This window comes from Bombyx mori, chromosome 9 (assembly GCF_030269925.1).
Source record: "Bombyx mori chromosome 9, ASM3026992v2".
NCBI lineage: Eukaryota > Metazoa > Arthropoda > Insecta > Lepidoptera > Bombycidae > Bombyx > Bombyx mori.
In genome coordinates this window covers 2,993,685-3,016,751 of record NC_085115.1, presented here as the reverse complement: position 1 = coordinate 3,016,751, position 23,067 = coordinate 2,993,685, and the positions used below count along the sequence as shown (strand labels likewise).

At 36.7% G+C, this 23,067-nt stretch overlaps 1 protein-coding gene across 1 annotated transcript in view; it reads left to right on the top strand.

Annotated features, from left to right (window-relative positions):
- Positions 1-6,688: 6,688 nt before the first annotated feature.
- The window catches only part of LOC101746133 (protein CEPU-1), a 71,646-nt gene continuing 55,267 nt past the window's right edge, over positions 6,689-23,067 (top strand). The window contains exon 1 of the mRNA XM_012697265.4: positions 6,689-6,905. Coding sequence (XP_012552719.1) covers positions 6,815-6,905 — 91 coding nt within the window. The 5' untranslated portion in view covers positions 6,689-6,814. The remainder of the gene's footprint in view (positions 6,906-23,067) is intronic.

Genomic DNA, 23,067 nt, shown 5'->3' with positions numbered 1-23,067 from the left:
TATTATTTAAAACGCGTAACAAGGAAAAGCAATCCTTCCTTTCACGATATTCCTTTCGCGTCAACCTTAAAACATAACAAACAAAACCAAAGTCCTTTAATTCAATAAGTGCAAAAGAGAAAGATCGACTGGATCAGTCTCAAATGGCTCACCAAATGAACGCGGGAAGGGGGTTGCGACGTAAAAAGGGGATCAAATGTAAAATAAACAGAAATCAGGCCGTTTCATCTTGTTCGGTGTATTTTCAGGTGGAAATTTGTCGATAAACAAACCACAATAGCTACCAACTGCGTCGACCCGCATACTAATGTATGGACTCTCGTGTCCATTTATCTACGACAATGACGTGATCTAGTTCGAACTCTGAGCCTCGTACTGAATTTAAGAACAATGAAATGAAAATAATATGCGTGTTGAATATAATTTTTATTTTAGCAATTCAATATAATATGTACTTAATTTTTTTTTATTGCTTATGGACGAGCTCACAACCCACTTCAGTGGTTACCGGAGCTCATAGACATCTACAACCTAAATGCAGCCACCCACCTTAAGATATGAGTTTTTTTTAAAGATCTCAGTATAGTTACAACGGCTGCTCCATCCTTCCAACCGAAACGCATTACTGCTTCACGGCAGAAATAGGCAAGGTGGTGGTACCTACCCGTGTGGACTCTAACTTGTCTAATTAGCATATTCTAAAACTAATATCTTATTTGGTTATTAGGTTATTAGGTCATATGCTTACGAACAACTTTGAATGTATAGGAACTATTTAGTTTTTTGATAGTGAATTTTACGACGCGTTTGCTATTAAATTTGTCGGATAGCCAACAATCATGGGACTTGAAGACCAAGCGTTTTAAGCTTTCGCTATTGTATACATTATATAGGCTAATATTAAACGGTTTCCTACAACGATTGTTAATTAATCAGGATATTAAATTAATGAGCTCCCGATATTTTGGCGCTGCAAGCGGATATATTACGAGCAGACAAATCTATCTATCTTCTTTCAGTCTACCCATTTTTGACGTGACAACGTCTTATAATTCGATGGAGCCGGCTGCACGCACGAAAAACATGAGTCATGCGGCGTTACCTCGCTTTGAGGTGTTCCATTTAAGGCTTGAAGTGCAAGCGAGAGCGCACAACGAGCGACAAAGAAGCACAAACCGCCTCCACGTTCGGCAGCGTTCGACATCTGTCTCTCTCCTACTTGAGTGAGCGATGCATCCGCGTGGACAGCTGCTATACAATAATACATTTACATGTTTTCGTCAAGTATGAAGTTCAGTGAAAAGTGAATGTGGTGTCAATTGTCCTTACAAAATATCTATGAAACAAATAAAATTAAAATTTTCTTTTGAAAAATGAAACCATTCCATCAGTATTTTCTTATGACGTTGTCACGTTCAACTATCGTCAGTAGGCCGTCTTTACAGACAACCGATTTTTTTATCAACAGTAAGTCCCCGTCAAATAATATTAATTATAATAAGGTCGCAGTTCCAATTTTGTAACAGCTGTCTTATCTTCAAAGCTCAATTAACGTAATTAATTAAATTCTGTACACACGAACTTGCGAATGTTTAGGTATTTTGCAATAAGAAAAGCGTGCAATGGAAATGCACTTTCTATTCCACTTCTCAGCCATAGTTGGTCACATCCGTAATCTCTATTCGACCTTTTGATACAATTACATTTGTGCCGGTGCCTACGTAATACTTTTTGACGGTGTCTTTATCAATACACTTTAGTATATCTATATAATATATAAAAATGAATTGCTGTTCGTTAGTCTCGCTGAAACTCGAGAACGGCTGGGCCGATTTGGCTAATTTTAGTCTTGAATTATTTGTGGAAGTCCAGAGAAAGTTTAGAAGGCAGATAAATATGAAAATGCTTGGAATTAAATAAAAATAACAATTATGTTTTTCCTTTGATGTGTCCCCCGTCGGACGGATTCCTTTTGCTTGTTTTAAGTTTATTTTGTACAAAAGCTTAGGTCTTTTATTTATCGATTAAGGCACTTCGGAGTTTGCCGGGTCAGCTAGTCATAAATAAAAATATATCGAAAAGTGAAAGGTTATTTGGATCAAGCGACATTTGTGCAATATTACAGGAGAGCCATTAAAAAATTTAAAATTTGAAAAATAATATCGTAACAAAATAGCTTTTTCAGCCTTTTGAATGAAGTAAACTTAATTGAAGTTCAATCAAAAACATGGAATGTTGATGCTAATACCAAATAAAACGCACCTTTAATTACAAAGTCTTTTTTATTGCCTATATGGCTGGACGAGCTCACGACCCACCTGGTGCTCGGTGTTTACCGGAGCCCATAGACATCTGCAACCTGGAGATATAAGTTCTAAGGTCTCAAGTATAGTTACAACGGCTGCCCGACCCTTCAAACCGAAACGCTTACTCTTTCACGGCAGAAATAAGCAGGGCGGTGGTACCTTCCCGTGCGGACTCACAAGAGGTCCTACCACCAGTAAACTGTCGCGTATTAAGCAAAATGCCGCTTAAACCAAAGTGCCTTTTACCCATAGACATAAAAGCTTACCTATAAACAAAAACTTCCGAGTAACGAGGATTGGAAATGGAAAATAGAAAACACTTCATCTATTATAATATTTCTTCTTCGTCGCTTTCTTCATTGCTGAAGGTCGTGTCCCTGAAACTTGACCGTTGCCTGTCTCGTGAGCTGTTTCCATCTCGTCCGGTCCTCAGCTGCTCGAATGGCGGTTGCGACTGGCAACCCAGCTAGAGCGGTTACTTGATCACACCAACGGCTAGGTAATCGGCCGCGGGGTCTCTTTCCTTCTACTTTGCCCGTCACAATCACTTTGTCCAAGTTATCTGACTGTCGGCGGGCAATATGACCGAAGTAGCTGAGGATCCTCTGGTAACAGATTGTTGAGAGCCTGACTCGGATGCGAAGCTGATCCAGGATAGATTTATTTGTCCTCTTGGCCGTCCACGGAATTCGGAGCATTCGTCTCCAGCACCACATTTCAAATGCGTTTATTTTCCTGCGCTCGGATGCCTTAATTGTCCTTAGTTGTTGTAATTATAATATATAAACACCATAATGAACGCCACTATGAATGAATACAAAAAGCTGCAAACAATGCAATAGAGACCTCCACCTCGTGTCTTCAGGTGAGTGGAGCCATTCATGTCTTAATGACTAGGTCTGCTATGGTCACTTTAGCCCACGTGAGCTCATCCAACAAAATTAAACAATGAAAAAAACGTTAACCAATATAGTCTGTTCCTGAAAACATACCAACCCACCCCCTACTTTTACTTACCCCAGCACTAACTTCGAAAGAAACAAATATCATACAAGTGAATAATACAATAATAATTTCTTACGTAGCATCGAATAGAACGTGCTTCCAAATACGGAAAAAGAATAAACAAGTCCCAAACAATATGATGATACATATGTATGTATGTATTTTTTTGTTCTACCGAAAACAAAGCTTTCCATAAACTATCTACCGAATCGTCGTCGCGCATTGTGACGCGAGACGCGACATGTTTGCGAACACGCAACGAACGATATGCGTTTGATTGATGATGTTTAGACGTATATGGTTCTATCCGAGAGCAACCTTAATGCTTTGTGTGCCTGTACAACAAAATCTCACAAGATGTTCAGAACCTACATATACATAGGTTTAAGAAAACTGTTAAAGAACATCTGTGCAATAAAGCTTACTATAAAGTCAATGATTATGTAGAAGATTGCACAAAGTGGGAATGAGTGGCTCGCTCCGGGCATTTCAATATTGTAGTAATTGTTACGTTATAATACTCATTGTAAAAAAATTCTTATTTAAAAAAAAATGTAATATTAAAAAAATTATAAATAATAATTTCTTATTAAAAAAACAAAAAAAAAAACATGCCCGCTGAGTTTCTTGCCAATTCTTCTCAGGACGGAGGCTAGTTCTTGTGAATTGGCGGTAGTTCTTTTGACGTTCAACAACTATGTACATTCATTTATGTTGAATAAAAATTTTTTTGATTTGATTTGATTTGATTTGATTTGTAAACGCAATCTAAAGAAACGTTATTTACATACAAAATATAGTATTTAATGTGTATTAGGGGATGCAAGTGTTTACTGAAACATTTTTTGTTTTAATCACGCAATATAGCCAAGTAACGCGTTTTTTTTTCTTTGATGGTTGGATGGGCTCACAGCCCACATGATGTTTTTTTTTATTGCCCTTGTAGGCAGACGAGCATACGGCCCACCTAATGGTGAGTGGTTACCGTCGCCCATGGACTTCAGCAATGCCAGGGGCAGAGCCAAGCCGGTGCCTACCAAAGTTAATGGATGTTAAGTGGTTACTGAAGCCCATAGAAATCTACAGCGTAAATGCGCCACCTACCTTGAAATATAAGTTCTAAGGTCTCAAGTATAGTTACAACGGCTGCCCCACCCTTTAAACCGAAAAATATTATTACTTCACGGCAGAAATAGGCTGGGTAGTGGTACCTACCCGCGCCGACTGACAAGAGGTCCTACCATCAGTTTCGGCTTGTACTAAGATTTAAAACTCATGTTTCAGAGTGGGTGGGGCATTTCGTTGCTGATGTCCATGGGCTCCAGTAAACATTAAACTCCAGGTGGTCAAAGTTAACCTGTCTAGGCAATAAAAAAATCATTAATAAAGCAAGAACGCGCTTTGTCCCAGACAGGTAGGTATAATTATTCTGCTAACTTTGCTGCCAAGCAATCATAGACTCTGAGCTGTGGAGGGTAAGAAAGCCGTTATACAATACAATTAAGGCGTTTATATCACAACTAAAATTAGTGGCGAAGTTCACATTCGTTCACACGTACGTAATGTCAATGAGTAGACATTTAAAAGCAAAAAAATTCTGTATTACATATGCCCGTGTCGTGATGATTGTTAAAAACGTTAATTTGATTTTTATATCTCGTTATCTTTACAATTAAGACGTTTACGTCACAACTAAAGTCAGTGGCGAAGTTCACATTCATTCACACATTATACGTAATGTCAATGAGTAGACATTTAAAATAAAAATAAAAATGTATTTCATATGCCCGTATCGTGATGATAGTTAAAAACGTTAATTTGATTTTTATATCTCGTTATCTTTAAATTCGAAACACAAAAACAAAAAAAAACCAAGAGAGTAAAAAAAAAAGAATATTAAGCCGTAAAGCTTCGCAGGAATCTGATAAAAGGCACTTTATGATATTAATAACAATAGAAAACGTTCTAAAACGGATATTAAAAGTCTCTGTTACATAATATTGCTCTTGCAAATATTTTTCAGAGAACGATATTGTTGTACGTCTCGATTGAAATTTCAAATTTTGCTATTTCGAATTAAGATTGTTTTTTATATTATGTAAGATTTATTGTTATTTTGCGTTTGTATTTGAACAGATTTAGCTCAACATTGACAATGACCTAACTTCGATTAAATCTTGAACTGCTAGAAGGAATTCAAGAAACAAAATGAAAATGAAATTTGTAATCGTCGTGGCCTAAAAGATAAGACGTCCGGTGCATTCGTGTTGAAGCGATGCACCGGTGTTCGAATCTCGCAGGCGGGTACCAATTTTTCTAATGAAATACGTACTCAACAAATGTTCACGATTGACTTCCACGGTGAAGGAATAACATCATGTAATAAGAGTGAAACCCGCAAAATTATAATTTGCGTAATTACTGGACCTGTTGTGAGTCCACGCGGGTAGGTACCACCGCCCTGCCTATTTCTGCCGTGAAGCAGTAATGCGTTTCGGTTTGGAGGTTGGGGCAGCCGTTGTAACTATACTGAGACCTTACAACTTATATCTCAAGGTGTGTGGCGCATTTACGTTGTAGATGTCTATGGGCTCCAGTAACCACTTAACACCAGGTGGGCTGTGAGCTCGTCCACCAATCTGTTTTTAGAAACAAGCATTTGCTATTCATATAAAAAAAATACACGTGTGGCACTCGGGGACTGCCGCGGTAAAGCCTTTTTTAGCATTTTTTATCAACCTATGCAATTATAATTAGACAATAATAATTTAATATTAAAGCAATAGTAAGATAAGACCACGCTATATTTATAAACATTAACAAAAGCATAACATTAACTATCCCCTTCACACTCATAAGCTAGACCGCGCGAGAGAAAGATGGGCCTTTTCATGATGCGCATGCAGTGCGACGTCACGCCGCGCGCTCACACACAAACACTACACAAGCGCAACGTGTGAATGTGCTGAACGCGAGCTATATAGTAGGCGGAGTTGGAGGTGTTAGGTTTTATTTTCGTTACGGAATTTCTTGATTTGGTCGCCGCGCTCAAAGCCCGTGATAAAAGCTATGCAATAGCTTAAAAAATACCAACGTATTCTAGATTCAAACTTACTTTAAAAAAAACACTTTTCGTTTTTTGTAACAAGGTGCCTCTTTATACGTACAACAACTCGCGTACAAATAAAAATGAAAGGAAAATAAAGAAATGACTCAAGTCAAAGGCGAGTTGCGCTAAAACTGTCAAAAGGAAATACAGTATAATTCAAAGGGGAAACGCCGCGGTGGCTCTGAAAATACGCTTGCATACAAGTTTTGTGAGGCGCGCATGCGTGCTAGCGGTCGCGGCAGCCTCCGAAAGCGCCGACGGAGTCAGTTGCCCGCTGGTCGTGAATGCGATGCCCTATTCTGTATTAAAGCGATCGAGTGACGCGCCTACGAAACACGAAACTTTGATTTCCAGCTCACCAATGGCCCGTGCGTTGAAGTATTTAATGTGAATTATGAGTTTGAAAAGAAAATTTGTGAGAATGTGGACATTCTGGCTGTTCTTTTTTGGAGTTTCAGTGTTGTTTCGTTTCACGGATTCCGTCGGTAAGTTTGCAGTTTTTTTCTTTTTTATATTTAAATATTCAGTTTGTCAGGAAGTCACTATGTTTGGAATATGAATTTTGTTGGGTGTTTCATAATAAGGCGTATTACTAATCTCGTAAGTAATACCGCCCTGAAGAATTATGCTTTAATTTTTGTTGTGATATTTTTTGAGTTTGAAGTTGACTGAAGTTTAATAAAAATAAACCATAGAGAAGCTCGTCCACTTTCAAAGTTTGTGTTACTTAGTTTGATTTTATACTAATTAATTTAGCGTTTTCTTATATAACCAAAAAAACTATGCGACTTATTAAAGAAATATTATACTATAATATTTTTCCAAAACAAAAAAGACGTAATTTAAAAATAAAGGCATAAAAATTAATTTAAATTTCTAAAATATATTATTATTAAGTTACAAAAAAAATCTTAATTAGTTAAGTATTCTGAACTTAATGTAAGCTGCAACCTGGCCATGGTCTTGACATTGCCGGAATATATTTTATAAGCGGTAGTGACCGCTTACCATCAATTGTGCCGCCTACTTATCTCAGTCAAGAATTTAGAGAAACTAGCATTAACACTAGAATCTCATCAACGTTTTCACCTGATCTTAAAATTACGCATTGACATTGATTTGCGCGAGCACAATGACATGTCCTTGTTCTCTTAGAGAATTGCTAACACGACCGCTCACATGAACTGATAGATTCGATCCTTGTACCGGATTTGCTATGAGGTATTTTTTTTTATTTTCAAACTTACGCTAATGTATTTAGAAACCTTTTCGCAACACTAAGCAAATTTTCAAAGAGTACTTTTTCAAAAGTGTGGATAACAGGCTTGCTACTTCATAACAATTGATAGGCGCATTTTAAGCCCGATTGGGTGACTTCCACCTTCGTCAGAATTCCTATCGCAAAGCCGTAATGCGTTCCGGCTTGAAGATTGAGGTATTTGTTCTTCTTCTGCTTCTTCCCCTTATTCTACGTAGGGTCAGCACAGCATATCTTCTTTTTCCATTCATGCCTATCATACGTCATCTCTGCACTCACTCCCTTCTCTCGCGTATCATCTTTCACAGAGTCCGTTCAAGTCTTCCAGGACGCCACCTCAGTATAAGGCGCATCGCATCCAGTATCGCATCCAGTATCGCTTCCAGTATCGCTTCCAGTATCGCATCTAGGACATCGCCTATGGGCCGTGAGCTCTTACATACATCCAGAAAAGGACATTGAGTTTCTTACCCATTGTATCTAAATATGCTGTTCAGTATTAACAGTGTGGTTGTCGGGCTTGTCGGGCACTTGCAATGATTTTTTAAATCAACATCAATCACTAAGATCAGATTTGAAACATGACGTAATGTACGCGATCAGAAATATCTTATTGCTTTAAAGAGTCATCGCACCAAGCTGTTATAATATATTCAAACTTGTCAATAACCTTTGCCTGTCTCTCTCCCTGTCTCAATCAATATTATTAATGTAGACTTCAACCGCTATAATACTGTATGGTTATACAATACGGCTGTGGAATATTCTAGTAAATATTTTCAATAGGAAATCATCCCTAATTCGGTTGAATCCAAGCTTTAATTTTTACTTTTTAGATTGTCCTGTAATTAGCGTCTGGGTGTCTAAGACAGTTTTTCTTGTATAAACGCAAGTCAGATTACAATAATGTGTTTCCTTTTTCGCACACACGGTAGGCAGCGGCTTGGCTCTGCTCCTGGCATTGCTGAAGTCCATGGACAACGGTAACCGCTCACCTTTAGATGGGTCGTATGCTCATCTGCCTACAAGGGCAACAAATCAAGGGCAAAAAAAAAGCATAGGTACAAGACTCATTATACACCTGAGAATCCATCACATGAATGCTCGCGCTACGTTATACGATATTAGTTCTAATTCCATTGACATTACGGATTTTTATTCTTTGAACTGACCGCATGTTCTTTGGCTCCTTATATGAGACTGATGTAGTAATTACCTACTAGATATTCTTACCGTGAGATCGTCAATCAATCTATGCTTGTACAAATCGTAGCGAGGAAGACAAAGGTATATCCGTGCTATTTTTAGACTAAATGTATATGGAGTCGGTTACATGGTTGCGGAAATCTATTAACATCACATAGTTGGTCCTTCGCGACATGAGATTGAAGTCCCATTTGCATAAGGAACGCCTCACACTTCACCCCAAACCTATGACCACTTCACGACTAAATTAGGCAGTACAGTGGTGTCTACTAATGTGGGCGAAGATGTATCCCTTCAGTAAAATCTCCCATTCAGGAAAATAAGGAATTTCCAAATATTTTGTGTAGTTCTGCCGTTTGCATGTTTTATCTTCACTACATAGTATAAAACAAAGTCGCTTTCTCTGTCCCTATATCCCTATGTATGCTTAAATCTTTAAAACTACGCAACGGATTTTGATGCGGTTTTTTTTAATAGATAGAGTGATTAAAGAAAAAGGTTTATACGTATAATAGCATCCATTAAATAGTGGAGAAATCAGTAATAAATTACAGTTTCCGAAGCGAACCGAGGGCGGGTCGCCAGTATAGTATAATATGTAGGTACTTTAATATAAAAATAGATAAAATGAAAATCTGTTACTATTTCTTACACCCATTATAAAAGAGATCACAAGACTTTTCATCTCTTATTTTCGACGGATATATTCGGTTTCGTGCAATTACCTTAACAAAAGAATTATAGTATCATGATATTATATTAATATGCCATTCAATGTGTTACAGTTTTCTTATCAATATTTACCTATTGCTTTAGTCAAAAGTTACCCTTGCTCTACCGATCTGCTGTTATTTTGAGTAAGAGAAATAAACTAATCTCTTTATTGTGGAAATCTTTCTTGCCTTCGGTAGGAAAAGATAATCAGTACTTGACGACCACACTCTCTGCCTCGAGGAGTTGAAAAATATCTAACATACAATAATCAAATCAGTTTGTACAGTTAGTAGTAATTGCGGTGTAGATAGGATACAGAAAGATTTTTATTACTTTACCACTCTCGGTAAATAGATCCATGCGAATTTTCATTCAGAGACAAGCTTAAATTCTTATCGCCTCTTACGAGCAATAACTAGTAATTAAAATCTCATTTGTTGGCAAGTTCACGATCAATCTGTTTGACCAAGATGAACGTATTCACCTTTAAGCAAGCGGATGAAGTTTCAAATGATTTTGTAACAAAACCCCTAAGAGTAGTAGAGGAGTACAAGATCTCTAACTAACCTAAGCAACGCCACCACATACTGAAGTTAATTGATCTGAAACCCAACACTTTCAACACATGCAACTATAATAATAATAATATAATAATAATTTCTTTATTTACTACATAAACTCTTAAATCATGACCTAGAATACTATTTACATATTTAACAAACTGGGAGATTACGCAGATGGCATCAACAATATAAAATTAACCAATGATCCTCACACTAGGCATAGCCTGTATCGTGAGGACCAAAATGCGATTTACTATGTATATAATTGACCTCAAAACGACATCACTATTATTAATAATTATTACGCTCAAAAACATGCGTTACAAGATTTAACATATAAGATAATAAAACTACAAAAAGCTGGTATATTAAATACATGTAGAGGTGTTCGTAAGTTTTTAGAAATAGAAAAAACTCAACTAACGGGCATTAAAAATATTTATTCCTTATTATTTGCTTGGCTAAGGCCTGTAAATAATAATTACGTACCAGCGTCTGCTGAACAAAAAAAAAGTAAAGAAAAATAATAAAGCCTTTTATTTCCCATAACCCAAGTATTACATTTTTAAATATATGATTTTTACATTTTGTTATATATAAAACTTTACATATTTTCTTCATATTAGATTTTTTTCTATAGTGTTGTTCGTTTGATTTTCTCTTCGATAGGAACCCCCCCTATTGGGGTATAGCCTCCTCTAATTTAATCCAATTTTCTTTGTCCTTGGCTCGTTTCATCAGTTCTGTTCCAGCTGTGACTATGATATCATCACTTAATTCTTTTTTCTGATCTTTATAGTTCAAATGGTGTGTACAATAGTCAAAATGGTAATACCTACTCGTTCAGACCGTTCGTCATTATTTAGGGAAAAATTATTATTATAATGTTCAACGTGATAGTTGTTAATGAACACAAATGCGAACATAACTTGATCCACGATATAGTCGTACCACTCAATTCATATTAAATTTACACCATACCTCTCATACGTTAAGTGACGGGTTATCAATAGCTGAGTGATGTCGAATATATTATTAAGCGTTGCGCTAAGTAATAATTCTGAATCATTCCAACCATAACCAAAGAGAATCATTGGTTTATATTATAATTTTAATGGAATATTTTAATAAAAATTTATTTCCAATGTAATTTAGCGAAAACCATTCACTGCTTATAGTTAAACAGCTTCGACAGCTCTATCACTTCATAGTCTACTGTATATTTTACATCACATTTGTAATGCTAAGTGATTGAAATTAGACTAAAACCCATCTACATACTAAGACTCTCAACTAAGACTCATTTTATTTGTTACATTTTGCTTTTCTTTTTAATATTGTCTTTTTGAAAAACAAAAGTGACTTCCAATGTTTTTTTGATAACATTAAAAGATCGTAAATAATTTCTTAACCAAAAAAAGAAAATAATACTTAAATTTAGTGTCTACATGCTATGCCCACATAAAATATGCTAAATGTATCCTGCAGACTATGCCCTTATTTTATTTATAAAAAAACATTGGTTTACCCGTTCAATTTTTAGCGACATTGATGACCCATGATTCGATCAGATAAGCATACACCCCGAACGTAAATATAATATGGTAACAGCACAAAGATCCAATGCCTACCGCATCTCATTTCCTGAAAATATCTCAACAAATCGCTTTTGCTCTTTGTTCAAAAGAATCAATTTTAAGAAGAAGAAAAAAAAGCTTTTCTCTGATTTAATGCGACTAAAAAGATATAACAATATTGAGGCACCAAGCTCATGAGATATTTGAAGAGTCACACAATGACGTGCTCAATAATAAGTACCGCTAAACGTACCCAGGATTCCGTCCGCAGATGTTTCAATCAAAAAGATTTTCCGATTCAAAAGAAAATGAATATTCAATCGACAAAAACTGGATGAGCTCTCGATTTAATCAAAAGAAATACTTTTATGTCGATTCGCCCGGTTCTTTTCAAGTCCGAACACGCCCCGGGAAATAATTGGGTTGTACCACTAAGGTCCCGGGCTCGGGGAGCCGGCCTGGGAACTTGAGAGCCCTCTGTAAAGCAATTAGGTATTAATTCGTCTAACAGCCCGAACAATTGATGTGGTTATTCGGGAGATAGGAACATTGGTGTGATAGGAATTTCATCATATGTTATCCCTTCTCAGAAGAATTTACTATGAACGTAACTATGGCCAATCAAAATAGAATTCACGTAATGTACAAAGACTCTTTATATTATTGTCGTGGGTACGATTCAGCATCGGGCAGATGTTCGTGTGATAAACAAGTTTGTTTGTTCTTTATATGGATGCTTATTAGCTTACCTATACATATAATTAAAATTAGAGTGTCTGTTTGTAATATTGAAATAACCGCTTTTTACTACATGCATATTATTATGAATATATATACGGTACATACACTAAAATAACATTTTTTACATTATTTGTCTGTCTGTCTGTCTGTCTGTCTGTTTGTTCCGGCTAATCTCTGGAACGCCTAGACCGATTTTGATGAGACTTTCACTAATAGGTAGCTGATGATATAAGAAGTAACTTAGGCTACTTTTTTTAGACTAGCTTCGCCCTGCGGCGTCATCCACAATTATTGTCGTACCGCGCGCAAAATGGCGGGACTAGCGAGGGCGGGTCGCTAGTTATCTATATATATATTATGTATAGGTATGTACATAATATATTATTAGTTATGTGTAAATTTAAACGTCCATCGGTATGCATTTCATTCAGAACATTGAGTCCTGAACAGAGAACTAAAATCATCGACATAGCTCAAAGAGTTTGCAAAATGAAGTGGCATTGGGCTGGCCATTTAGGCCGTAGAACTGACGATCGCTGGAGCAGACGGGTTCTCGAGTGAAGATCGCGCACCGGAGGATATAGCGTGGGACGCCATCTGGCTAGGTGGTGCGATGACCTCAGAACGGTGGCCGGCAAGAAGTGGATGAAGAGAGCCGACTAGACTAGGCTTAGCAGTGTGGATTGAGAGAGGCCTATGTCCAGCAGTGGACGACTGTGGGCTGATGATGATGATGAGTGCAATCCACAGCAAGAGATTACAACACATTTAATAACATTTTTTTTATTGCTTAGATGATTGGACGAGCTCCACAGCCCACCTGGTGTTAAGTGGTTACTGGAGCCCATAGACATCTATGACGTAAATGCGCCATACACCTTGAGATATCAGTTCTAAGGTCTCAAGTACAGTTACCACGGCTGCCCCACCCTTCAAACCGAAACGCATTACTGCTTCACGGCAGAAAATAGACAGGGCTGTGGTACCTACTCGCGTGGACTCACAAGAGGTCCTTAACACATGTTTTATACTAATATTCCCATTATTATTTCTATCGGGACATAATATGTAAAAGCTGTTACGGTTATACCCAAAGTTTCCACAACACACGAAACCGGCATAACACAACCGACTTGAATAATAACAACACAGATAAACGTTTTCGATATCCAAAACTCAATTTAGTGAGCAGCCTACATTCGTTTAACGTAACCCTAATCTCGGCACTAGCCCGAGGCGAATATCGATACGCGAGCATCGATAACAGCAAGCGTAACAACACTAAAGTGGCTATTTTTACGCCAGTTATCTAATATAATCATCGCATTACCAGATTACGGGGTTATTGTCGAAGCGTTTGCTTAAAAATGAATTATCTGATTTCTACTCTTAAAGAGACGTGGGTAAACTCGAAATAGTACTTAGCCTATAATAGTAATTGTGTTATTAAAATAACAGTTTGTATGCGGACTTTGCTTCATTGTTCAATTGGCTTAGCCTACTATAACCACGAAGTACGGGCTTGGTCCCAAATGGAATTATGGCTAAAGAGATCTTTGCTATTCAAGATCTGATTATACTTGTTTTGTTTTTAAATGTGTGATTCCACGAATAGGTAGATTTATTATTTATTCGGTGATGTGATTCCGTTGAATGCGGAACGTTTTTAAAGAGTTAATATACTGAGCAGCTTTATGATTTGATTTTTATTTTTATTTATTTATTTATTAGGCTCACAATACACATTACAAGCTAAAAAGATACATAAAAAACACAAGTAAAAAGAAAGAAAATCTGGCTTGCAACATGAGTTATGTGCGCACGACAAAACAAGACATATAGTGCTGAATTTGTACAACAATGTTCCTTATACAATTATACGACAAAACAACACGACAACGAAAACTAATCTAACTTATAATGTAAGGAAATAATTTTATTCACAATATAAAATTAAACAATTACACTAATAACCTATTACTAACGTGGAGGATGCCCTTGATCATTTTACGGCAGACAGCGACTTGACTGTCTCCCTGGCATTGCTGACGTCCATGAGCGAAAGTAACCACTTACCATCACGTGAGCCGTATGCTCATCTCATTACACAGATAATAAAAAAAATCGATGAAACGAAGAAGCGACAATAAAAAGAGAATAATGGATTTAGCTTGCGGGAGAATGACACATCTGAAGGTTCCACTTGTACTGCATGGGGACTGCACCGATATTTTTTTCTTCTCTTTTCCTGTCCACACAATCAATCCTAATTTCAATTTTCATATCGAATAATTCTAATTATAATCGGGTTCAATGTACTGTGTGTTTTACTGGTGGTAGGATCTCTTGTGAGTCCGCGCGGGTAGGTACCACCACCCTGCCTATTTCTGCCGTGAAGTAGTGATACGCTTCGGCCTGAAAGGTGGGGCAGCCGTTTAACTATACTTGAGACCTTAGAACTTATATCCCAAGATGGGTGGCGCATTTACGCTATATATGTCTATGGGCTCCAGTAACCACTTAACACCAGGTGGACTGTGAGCTCGTCCACTCATCTAAGCAATAAATAAAAAAAAAACACTAGGTAACCATTAAAAAATATGATCAATAATTTATTCAAATATTTTGATCCAGATCCAATAATAAAGGTAACAGAAACCACACATAAATAAGCATCAAAGCGACTTTTTCAAATCAAGACTGGATCTTTGTTTCCGAGATTTAAGAATTGCTAATTTATTGCGGGTGCAGCCCCGGGGCACAATTAGTATTAAATTAGATTTCAATCATTGATTAATTTTTATATCTCAAGAACACAAAATCTCCCATTTGAACTTACTTTATAAAGCTTACATAAGTTCTGCCACCGAACATTATTGAGGAATTTCACTCGTTTAAAAGTTACTTGAGCAAACTTACGAAGTAGATCTTTAAAGTGTATTTCGTATTACCGTTTTTTTTTCCTATTACTGGAGCCTGTAGACCTGTTAGAGGAAGTCTGAAAGTGGCACCTGTGACAGAGAAGCTGAGGAGTGCGCGTTTGGGATGGTATCGACATGTGATGAGACGAAATGAAAATGAGGTTGTTAAGAGAGTGTTAACTATGAATGTGGAAGGATATAGAGGAAGAGGTAGTCCTAAGAAGAAATAAGGGAGTGAGCGAAGAAATGGTATATGATAGAAGAGTATGGAAGGAGAAAACATGTTGCGCCGACCCCAGGGTCGGCGCAACATGTTGACTGGGTGACTGGGAGAAGGGCAGGATAATGATGATGATGGAGCCTGTAGACATAACAATGTGAATTGCACTACTTACTTCCAGATGTGAGATTGAAGTCCTGATTTTATTATATTGACGCAGCCCAAACTTCAAACAAACAAACGTCCCAGAGGACGGAATCCCACGAGATGGTCGGACCGAATTCGGTCTTGTCTGAACATCAAGCTCCACGATGTCCTCCACGAGGCCAAGGATCGTAGCAGATGGAGAACAATAGTACAAGAGAGATTGATGTTCATTGATTGATGATCTGTACTGGTGGTAGGACCTCTTGTGAGTCCGCACGGGTAGGTACCACCGTCCCGCCTATTTCTGCCGTCAAGCAGTAATGCGTTTCGGTTTGAAGGGTGGGGCAGCCGTTGTAACTATACTGAGACCTTAGAACTTATATCTCAAGGTGGGTGGCGCATTTACGTTGTAGATGTCAATGGGCTCCAGTATCCACTTAACACCAGGTGGACTGTGAGTTCGTCCACCCAACTAAGCAATAAAAATTTAAAAAAATGTAGCAAATGAGTCACGATCCCCAGTAATGAGGAAACTGATGCAAGAAGGAGGGGCCCAAACTTTAACACTAAACTACATAGAACTTACTTGTGCCGGTTCCATTTCGCTACCATTCTCTGCTGGCTCTAAAGATACCCAATATTAAACTGTTTACCGAAAAAATAATACCTGAAGCAATTTTAACTTCATCATTCCTCAAGAAGTTACACCGAAACCGCGTCGTTAAAAAGTCTAACTCAATACCAATTTAGAATCTCCCAAAAGTCACGACCTCTCGAATATCGACGGTGAACTTTCTCAAAATTTCTCATACAAACTAAAACTGTCTTCACGATGCAGCAATAAACGGAAAGCGAAGAATCCTATTCCGAATGGAAGTTTCGACCACTTCGATTCGTTCGATCGTATTTTTCATTCACGTCACGGAACGCAACCGACTGCAGTGCGATGAATTGAATAAGTTTCTACATTTAGAAACATTGTACAGAAATTGTACACTGCAACATTTTGTAAGCAATGTCTATTGGGTTTTGTATGAGAACTTAACTTGCGCTATAGTTCGTGAGCTCGAAATATTTTTTTGGAGAACCAACTAGTTCTTCAGTTATTATTATTCGCTCTGCAGTCTTTTGTTCCGTTAACCTTTTCCTAACTCTTAAAGTCGAAGTTGAACTACAACAAGCCACAATATACAAATAGAATAAACATTTTACTAATCTACTAGACGATGACCGAGCTTTGCTCGGATTTTTTTTTATAACTTGTGTTTTTTAGAAATTATATTTAAATACGAATTACATATTGATAAAATGATGCAATATTCCAAAATCGTTTAGGCATTTTTAAGTGAACACGTGAGTTAAAAAGACACAAATAATATAAATAAACAATTCATTTTCTTGTTCTAACCTTAAATTAAACCAAACACTCATTGGCTTCGGGTGGCTTAACAACGCCATCTGCTGAAGTAGCTTTAGTGTTATTAAGAAATCTCAATTAAGAAAAATAGTATTATTATTCGCCAATAGATGTCGGAAAGAGTCATAAAGTTGATTATCGATAAAGTTGATTATTGAAAATACGAATAAAACAACATTTTCTGAAAATAAATCATAGCTAGATCGATTTATCGCCCCCGAAATCCCCTGTAAAAATCCTTGGAGCCGTTTCCGAGATTCAGATTATATATAAATACAAGAATTGCTCGTTTAAAGGTATAAGATTTATCTGTACTTACACCTTTTTCTTGTGGATATCTTCAAGATCTACCTGATGCTAGGGATTATCGAAATTCCTGAACTACAAAATTTCATTGCTACCTCATGAGATGTGAAGACAAAATCACGATCGTCGTCGTGGCTTAAGGGATAAGACGTCCAGTGCATTCGTGTTGAGCGATGCACCGGTGATCGAATCCATGGCCGGTACCAATTTTTCTAATGAAATACGTACTCAACAAATGTTCACGATTGACTTCCCCGGTGAAGGAATAGCATCGTGTAATAAAAATCAAAACCTTTTGTGAGTCCGCGCGGGCAGGTACCACCACCCTGCCTATTTCTGCCGTAAAGCAGTAATGCGTTTTGGTTTGAAGGGTGGGGCAGCCGTTGTAACTATACTTGAGACCTTAGAAATTATATCTCAAGGTGGGTGGTGCATTTGTGTCTTAGATGTCTATGGGCTCTAGTAACCACTTAAAATCAGGTGGGCTGTGAGCTCGTCCACCTATCTAAGCAATAAAAAAATAAAAAAAATGATTAACATGTAATGGCTGCATCAAACCGAAACTCATGTCTGCTTTACGGCAGAAAATCGACATGGCGGTAACTGCCCCTATACTTATTTCTCTACGTGCAATTATTAAGTAAATCTATAGGGTAAATTTCATTTTATTCTGCGTTTATTTTCTTCGTGGAGGTCATTAATGAACTCGTTATTTTATATGTACTTACAAAGAAAATTAATTACGTTCCAGAGGACGTCGACCTCAGCAGAATCGCAACACTCGATACAACGATAATATTTATCAAACGCTCTCCCTTCATATTACACACCCAGGCCACGTATGTGTGAATAAAAACAATTTTCGCCAAAGACTTCTCATGGATAATTCATTTGGAAATCTCGTCGACGTTTCGGACGTGAACGTAGAACGTGACTTTCGGCATCACGTTTTCGCGGTCCCGAACTGATCAACACGTGATCATTAGTGGCTTCGAAATTTCAGTGAACAATGAGTCAGTGCTTGGTCGAATTCCTTTGTTTTCTGACGTCAACGTCGACGGAGTCCTCCAAAGTTCAACAATGGAGACTCACTCGCTGATTGTAATCGTAAGTTCCGTAGTGTAGAGAGAGTTCGTGTGGTACTGAACAGTAAAAATGTTTTCTAAATGATGTATAGTTCAATTGTTTTGAAGTAGCAAATCTAATTTATCACGCCGTGCAATTTTTTTTGGTCTTTATTTTATACTAGTTGACCCGGCAGACTTCATAGTGCCTCAATCGATAAATAAAAGACTTTTTTATAAAATAAACTTAAAACAAACAAAAGGAATCCGTCCGACGAGGGACACATCAAAGGAAAAAATGTGTGCGTGTACTAGTGTACACACGTAAGAAGTGAAACTTGTTTATGGCCTTATTTTTCGAAAAATGATCTACATGCAACTTTCTAGAAATTGGTTAAATAAAGTTAAATTAGATAAAGTTTAAACAAAAGGATTTTATTATCATAGACATGAATACAAAAAAGTTAAATTAGATAAAGTTTAAACAAAAGGATTTTATTATCATAGACATGAATACAAAACAGATGGCGCGTAACGGAAAAATGTGACGCGTAACCGAAAAATGTGACGGTAAATTTTTTTCCAACGCCGATAAAGAAGTTTCACTTCAAAAACAAAATTGTTATTTTTATTTAATTCCGAGCATTTTCATATTTATCTACCTTTGAAACCTTTTCTGGACTTCCACAAATAATTTAAGACCAAAATTAGTCAAATCGGTCCAGCCGTTCTCGAGTTTTAGCGAGACTCGAACAGGAATTCATTTTTATAATATATAGAAGAAGATTATTCATGAAAAATAGAGTGAATAGAAAACATACTATTTATTTATTTAATGTATTTTGTACACACAGCTGTTAAAAGAAACACGACAATAAGGATTCAGAGTACAAGGACACTACTTATTTCAAATTGAAATCTCTTCCAGTAGGTCCGCAAAAGGAAAGAAGAATTATGAACACAAACCTAGTGCAAACAGTAAACATTACGTATAATAATAATTATATACTTATTATAAGATATAAAACGATATATATACATACATATACTTACTTTATAATATAATATATTATACAAATATATATACTTTTATTTAATATGGTAAGTTAAGATAAATAGTGTTCTTTAACAGATTTCTTGAAAGCTGCTATGGTTTTGCACGCTCGTTTGCTTGGAGAGAGAGAATTCCAAAGTGTACTGCTTGTACAGAAAATGATTTTGCAATTCAAAATGTAAGCATGTATTTTATAACAGCTATTTGGACATACCCGTTCAAAATAAAATCAACATTTAAATTTGTCACTTAAAAAGTTAGAACGGCCTTGTTTCCTCCATATTAATTAAAACTACAGTTTTCAGATTTAAATATCGACAAAAAGGAACCATTTCAACGTGCTTCACTACATAGTATAAAACAAAGTCGCTTTCTCTGTCCCTATATCTCTTTGTCCCTATGTATGCTTAAATCTTTAAAACTACGCAACGGATTTTGACGCGGTTTTTTTAATAGATAGAGTAATTAAAGAGGAAGGTTTATATGTATAATAACATATATTAAATAGTGGAGAAATCAATAATAAATTACAGTTTCCGAAGCGAAGCGAGGGCGGGTCGCTAGTTTTACACAATCGAAGCTCTTCTAAATTAGCGAAATGAAACCCTATTTTAAAGGCCGTTGGTGTTCGCTGAACCGTACGAAAACACACGCTGACAAATTTACACAGACACGTGTAATCTATCGACGCTTGCTGATGAGATTAGGGAGGTGACTTGTAGCGTAATTGTTTTTATTGTATAGGCAGCGTTAAATCATCCACATTACATTTTATTCTATTACTACATATTTTACGGAGATTGTTTTCAATTAATCAATTAATCAGGAGAGGCAGAATGGCTAAAAAAATTAAAAGATTCAAACTCGATTATGAATAAAATACTTAAAAAAAAAAAAGATATGCCCCGTGAAGACATCAAGGTTTGGTTTATAATTTATTGATTGGGTACGTTTTTTTGAAAACGAAAAGGTTCGTTAGGTAATACAGATAATAGAATGTCTCTTCATTCTATCTCTACTCTAGCATTCGCTGATTTTACGTAATAAAAACACAATGAACGAAATAAACTTCAGACAACACAAAATTGAGACCACAACATTTACATATATAAGTCGTCGTGGCCTAAAGGATAAGACGTCCGGTGCATTCGTGTTGAAGCGATGCAACGGTGTTCAAATCCCGTGTTTTTCTAATGAAATACGTACTCAACAAATGTTCACGATTTACTTCCACGGTGAAGGAATAGCATCGTGTAATAAAAATCAAACCCGCAAAATTATAATTTGCGTAATTACTGGTGGTAGGGCCGCTTGTGAGTCCACGCGGATAGGTACCACTGCTCTGCCTATTTCTGCCGTGAAGCAGTAATGCGTTTCGGTTTGAAGAGTGGGGCAGCCGTTGTAACTATATTGAGACTTTAGAACTTGTATCTCAAGGTGGGTGGCGCATCTACGTTGTAGATTAGATGTATATGGGCTCGAGTAACCCCTTAACACCAGGCGGGCTGTGAGCTCGTCCACCCATCTAAGCAATAAAAAAAAACATATATTATTATGTAATAATATCAAAACATGAAGCCTCACATCAAAGACGCTTACTAACAAAAACCGATGACGTACACCTTTCAATTCAAAGCTACACATGACTTAACAACAATACGTATTCATACATACTATGGTAATCTTAAAGAGCGAGACATAATCACGGAGCACTCATCCGCGCTCAGTGAACTGAAATAAACATTACATGACATGACAGGATCCATTGGCTTGTGCGCTGAGTCGACTGAAGATTTTGAAATGAAATTAAATCCGATGGGATATTTTGTACAAAGTAAGTACATAAAAAATTCAAATGGCCTATATTTAAGTCTGGTCTATGTATCAGTTTATTTGCGGGGTAGATTTTCAAAGCTATTTTTTGAAAATATTTTTGGAACGAAGTTCGTTATGGGACGATGCGGAGGGGTACCCTAACCGGGAAAAAACGTCCGTAGCGTAAGATTTTTTCTATTTAGTTTGCTATCAACAGATGTCGTTGCACGTCAATTCAACAATTCCTGAATCGCAGTGACGAGATGTTACACAGTTGATAGACGTTCTCGTATTTCTCTTAATAAAGCTAATTCATACTTACCTGGCGTAAGAGATAACGTGATCATGCAGGCGGTTTCCCCAGGGCGAGGCTGCTCCATTGCACTGCGGAGTGGTTGACCCTTGCGATTAGTTTTATTTTTATCAATAAAAAAATCATAATAAAAAATGGATACCCGAATAATTATTTTGTTTATACGTCGAATAGAACTTAAAATTAATATTTTTATAATAAGGAACTCGTTCCTATCTCGTGTCCCACGACACCACACATCTTTTTTTTTTGTTTATCACATTCTCAAGAGAACTGTACTAAAATGAGAATTTCAAATTAAATTAATTCATGTAAAAACCCAACAAAGACTTCCATAATGAAACTAATAAAACATCCAACGAATTTTGGACGAATCTCCATCACAAAAGTTAAGTGCCTATCGAACGATCAGCTGAAGTTAATTGCTGTTTTTATTTGATGTAGTTATTAAAGCATGAAATTATTGTATATAAAGTACAAAGAGATCAGGCACATGAAGCTGCACTAAACCAATTCAAAACGACCCTTACCCAAAGTCAGTCTTACCCTTAATTACCCTTACCCAAAATTATTGATCCCTGTGCTTTTCGCGAGGTTGTTTGGTCATTGATTTATGGTTTTAGCATTTCGTTTAAAGAATTCAATCCTGGTTTATATATATTTCTGTTATTAGAGAAGAAAGTCGTCAAGTCTCAAGTCGTCGTGGCCTAAAGGATAAGACGTCCGGTGCATTCGTGTTGAGCGATGCACCAGTGTTCGAATCCCAGGCGGATACCAATTTTTCTAATGAAATACGTACTCAACAAATGTTCACGATTGACTTACACGGTGAAGGAATAGCATCGTGTAATAAAAATCAAACCCGCAAAGTTATAATTTGTGTAAATTACTGGTAGTAGGACCTCTTGTAAGTCCGCGCGGGTAACTACCACCATCCTGCCTATTTCTGCCGTGAAGAAGTAATGCGTTTCGGTTTGAAGGGTGAGGCAGCCGTTGTAACTATACTGAAACCTTAGAACCTATATCTCAAGGTGGGTGGCGCATTTACGTTGTAGATGTCTATGGGTTTCAATAACCACTTAACACCAGGTGGGCTGTGAGCTCGTCCACTCATCTAAGCAATAAAAATAAAAAATAAAAAATCACGGCTTTTTGTATGTATGTTCTTTAACATTTTTCAGTATTTTTTTAGTATAATTTAAAGAAAAATTTTAATTACATCCGAAGCTCGTAATTTTTTGTTAATTATTTCAATTAAAACAGACCCGAAAAAATATTTAGAAATAAGATCCATAATTTCTGGAAAATTATATATAATTTATCGTTAACAT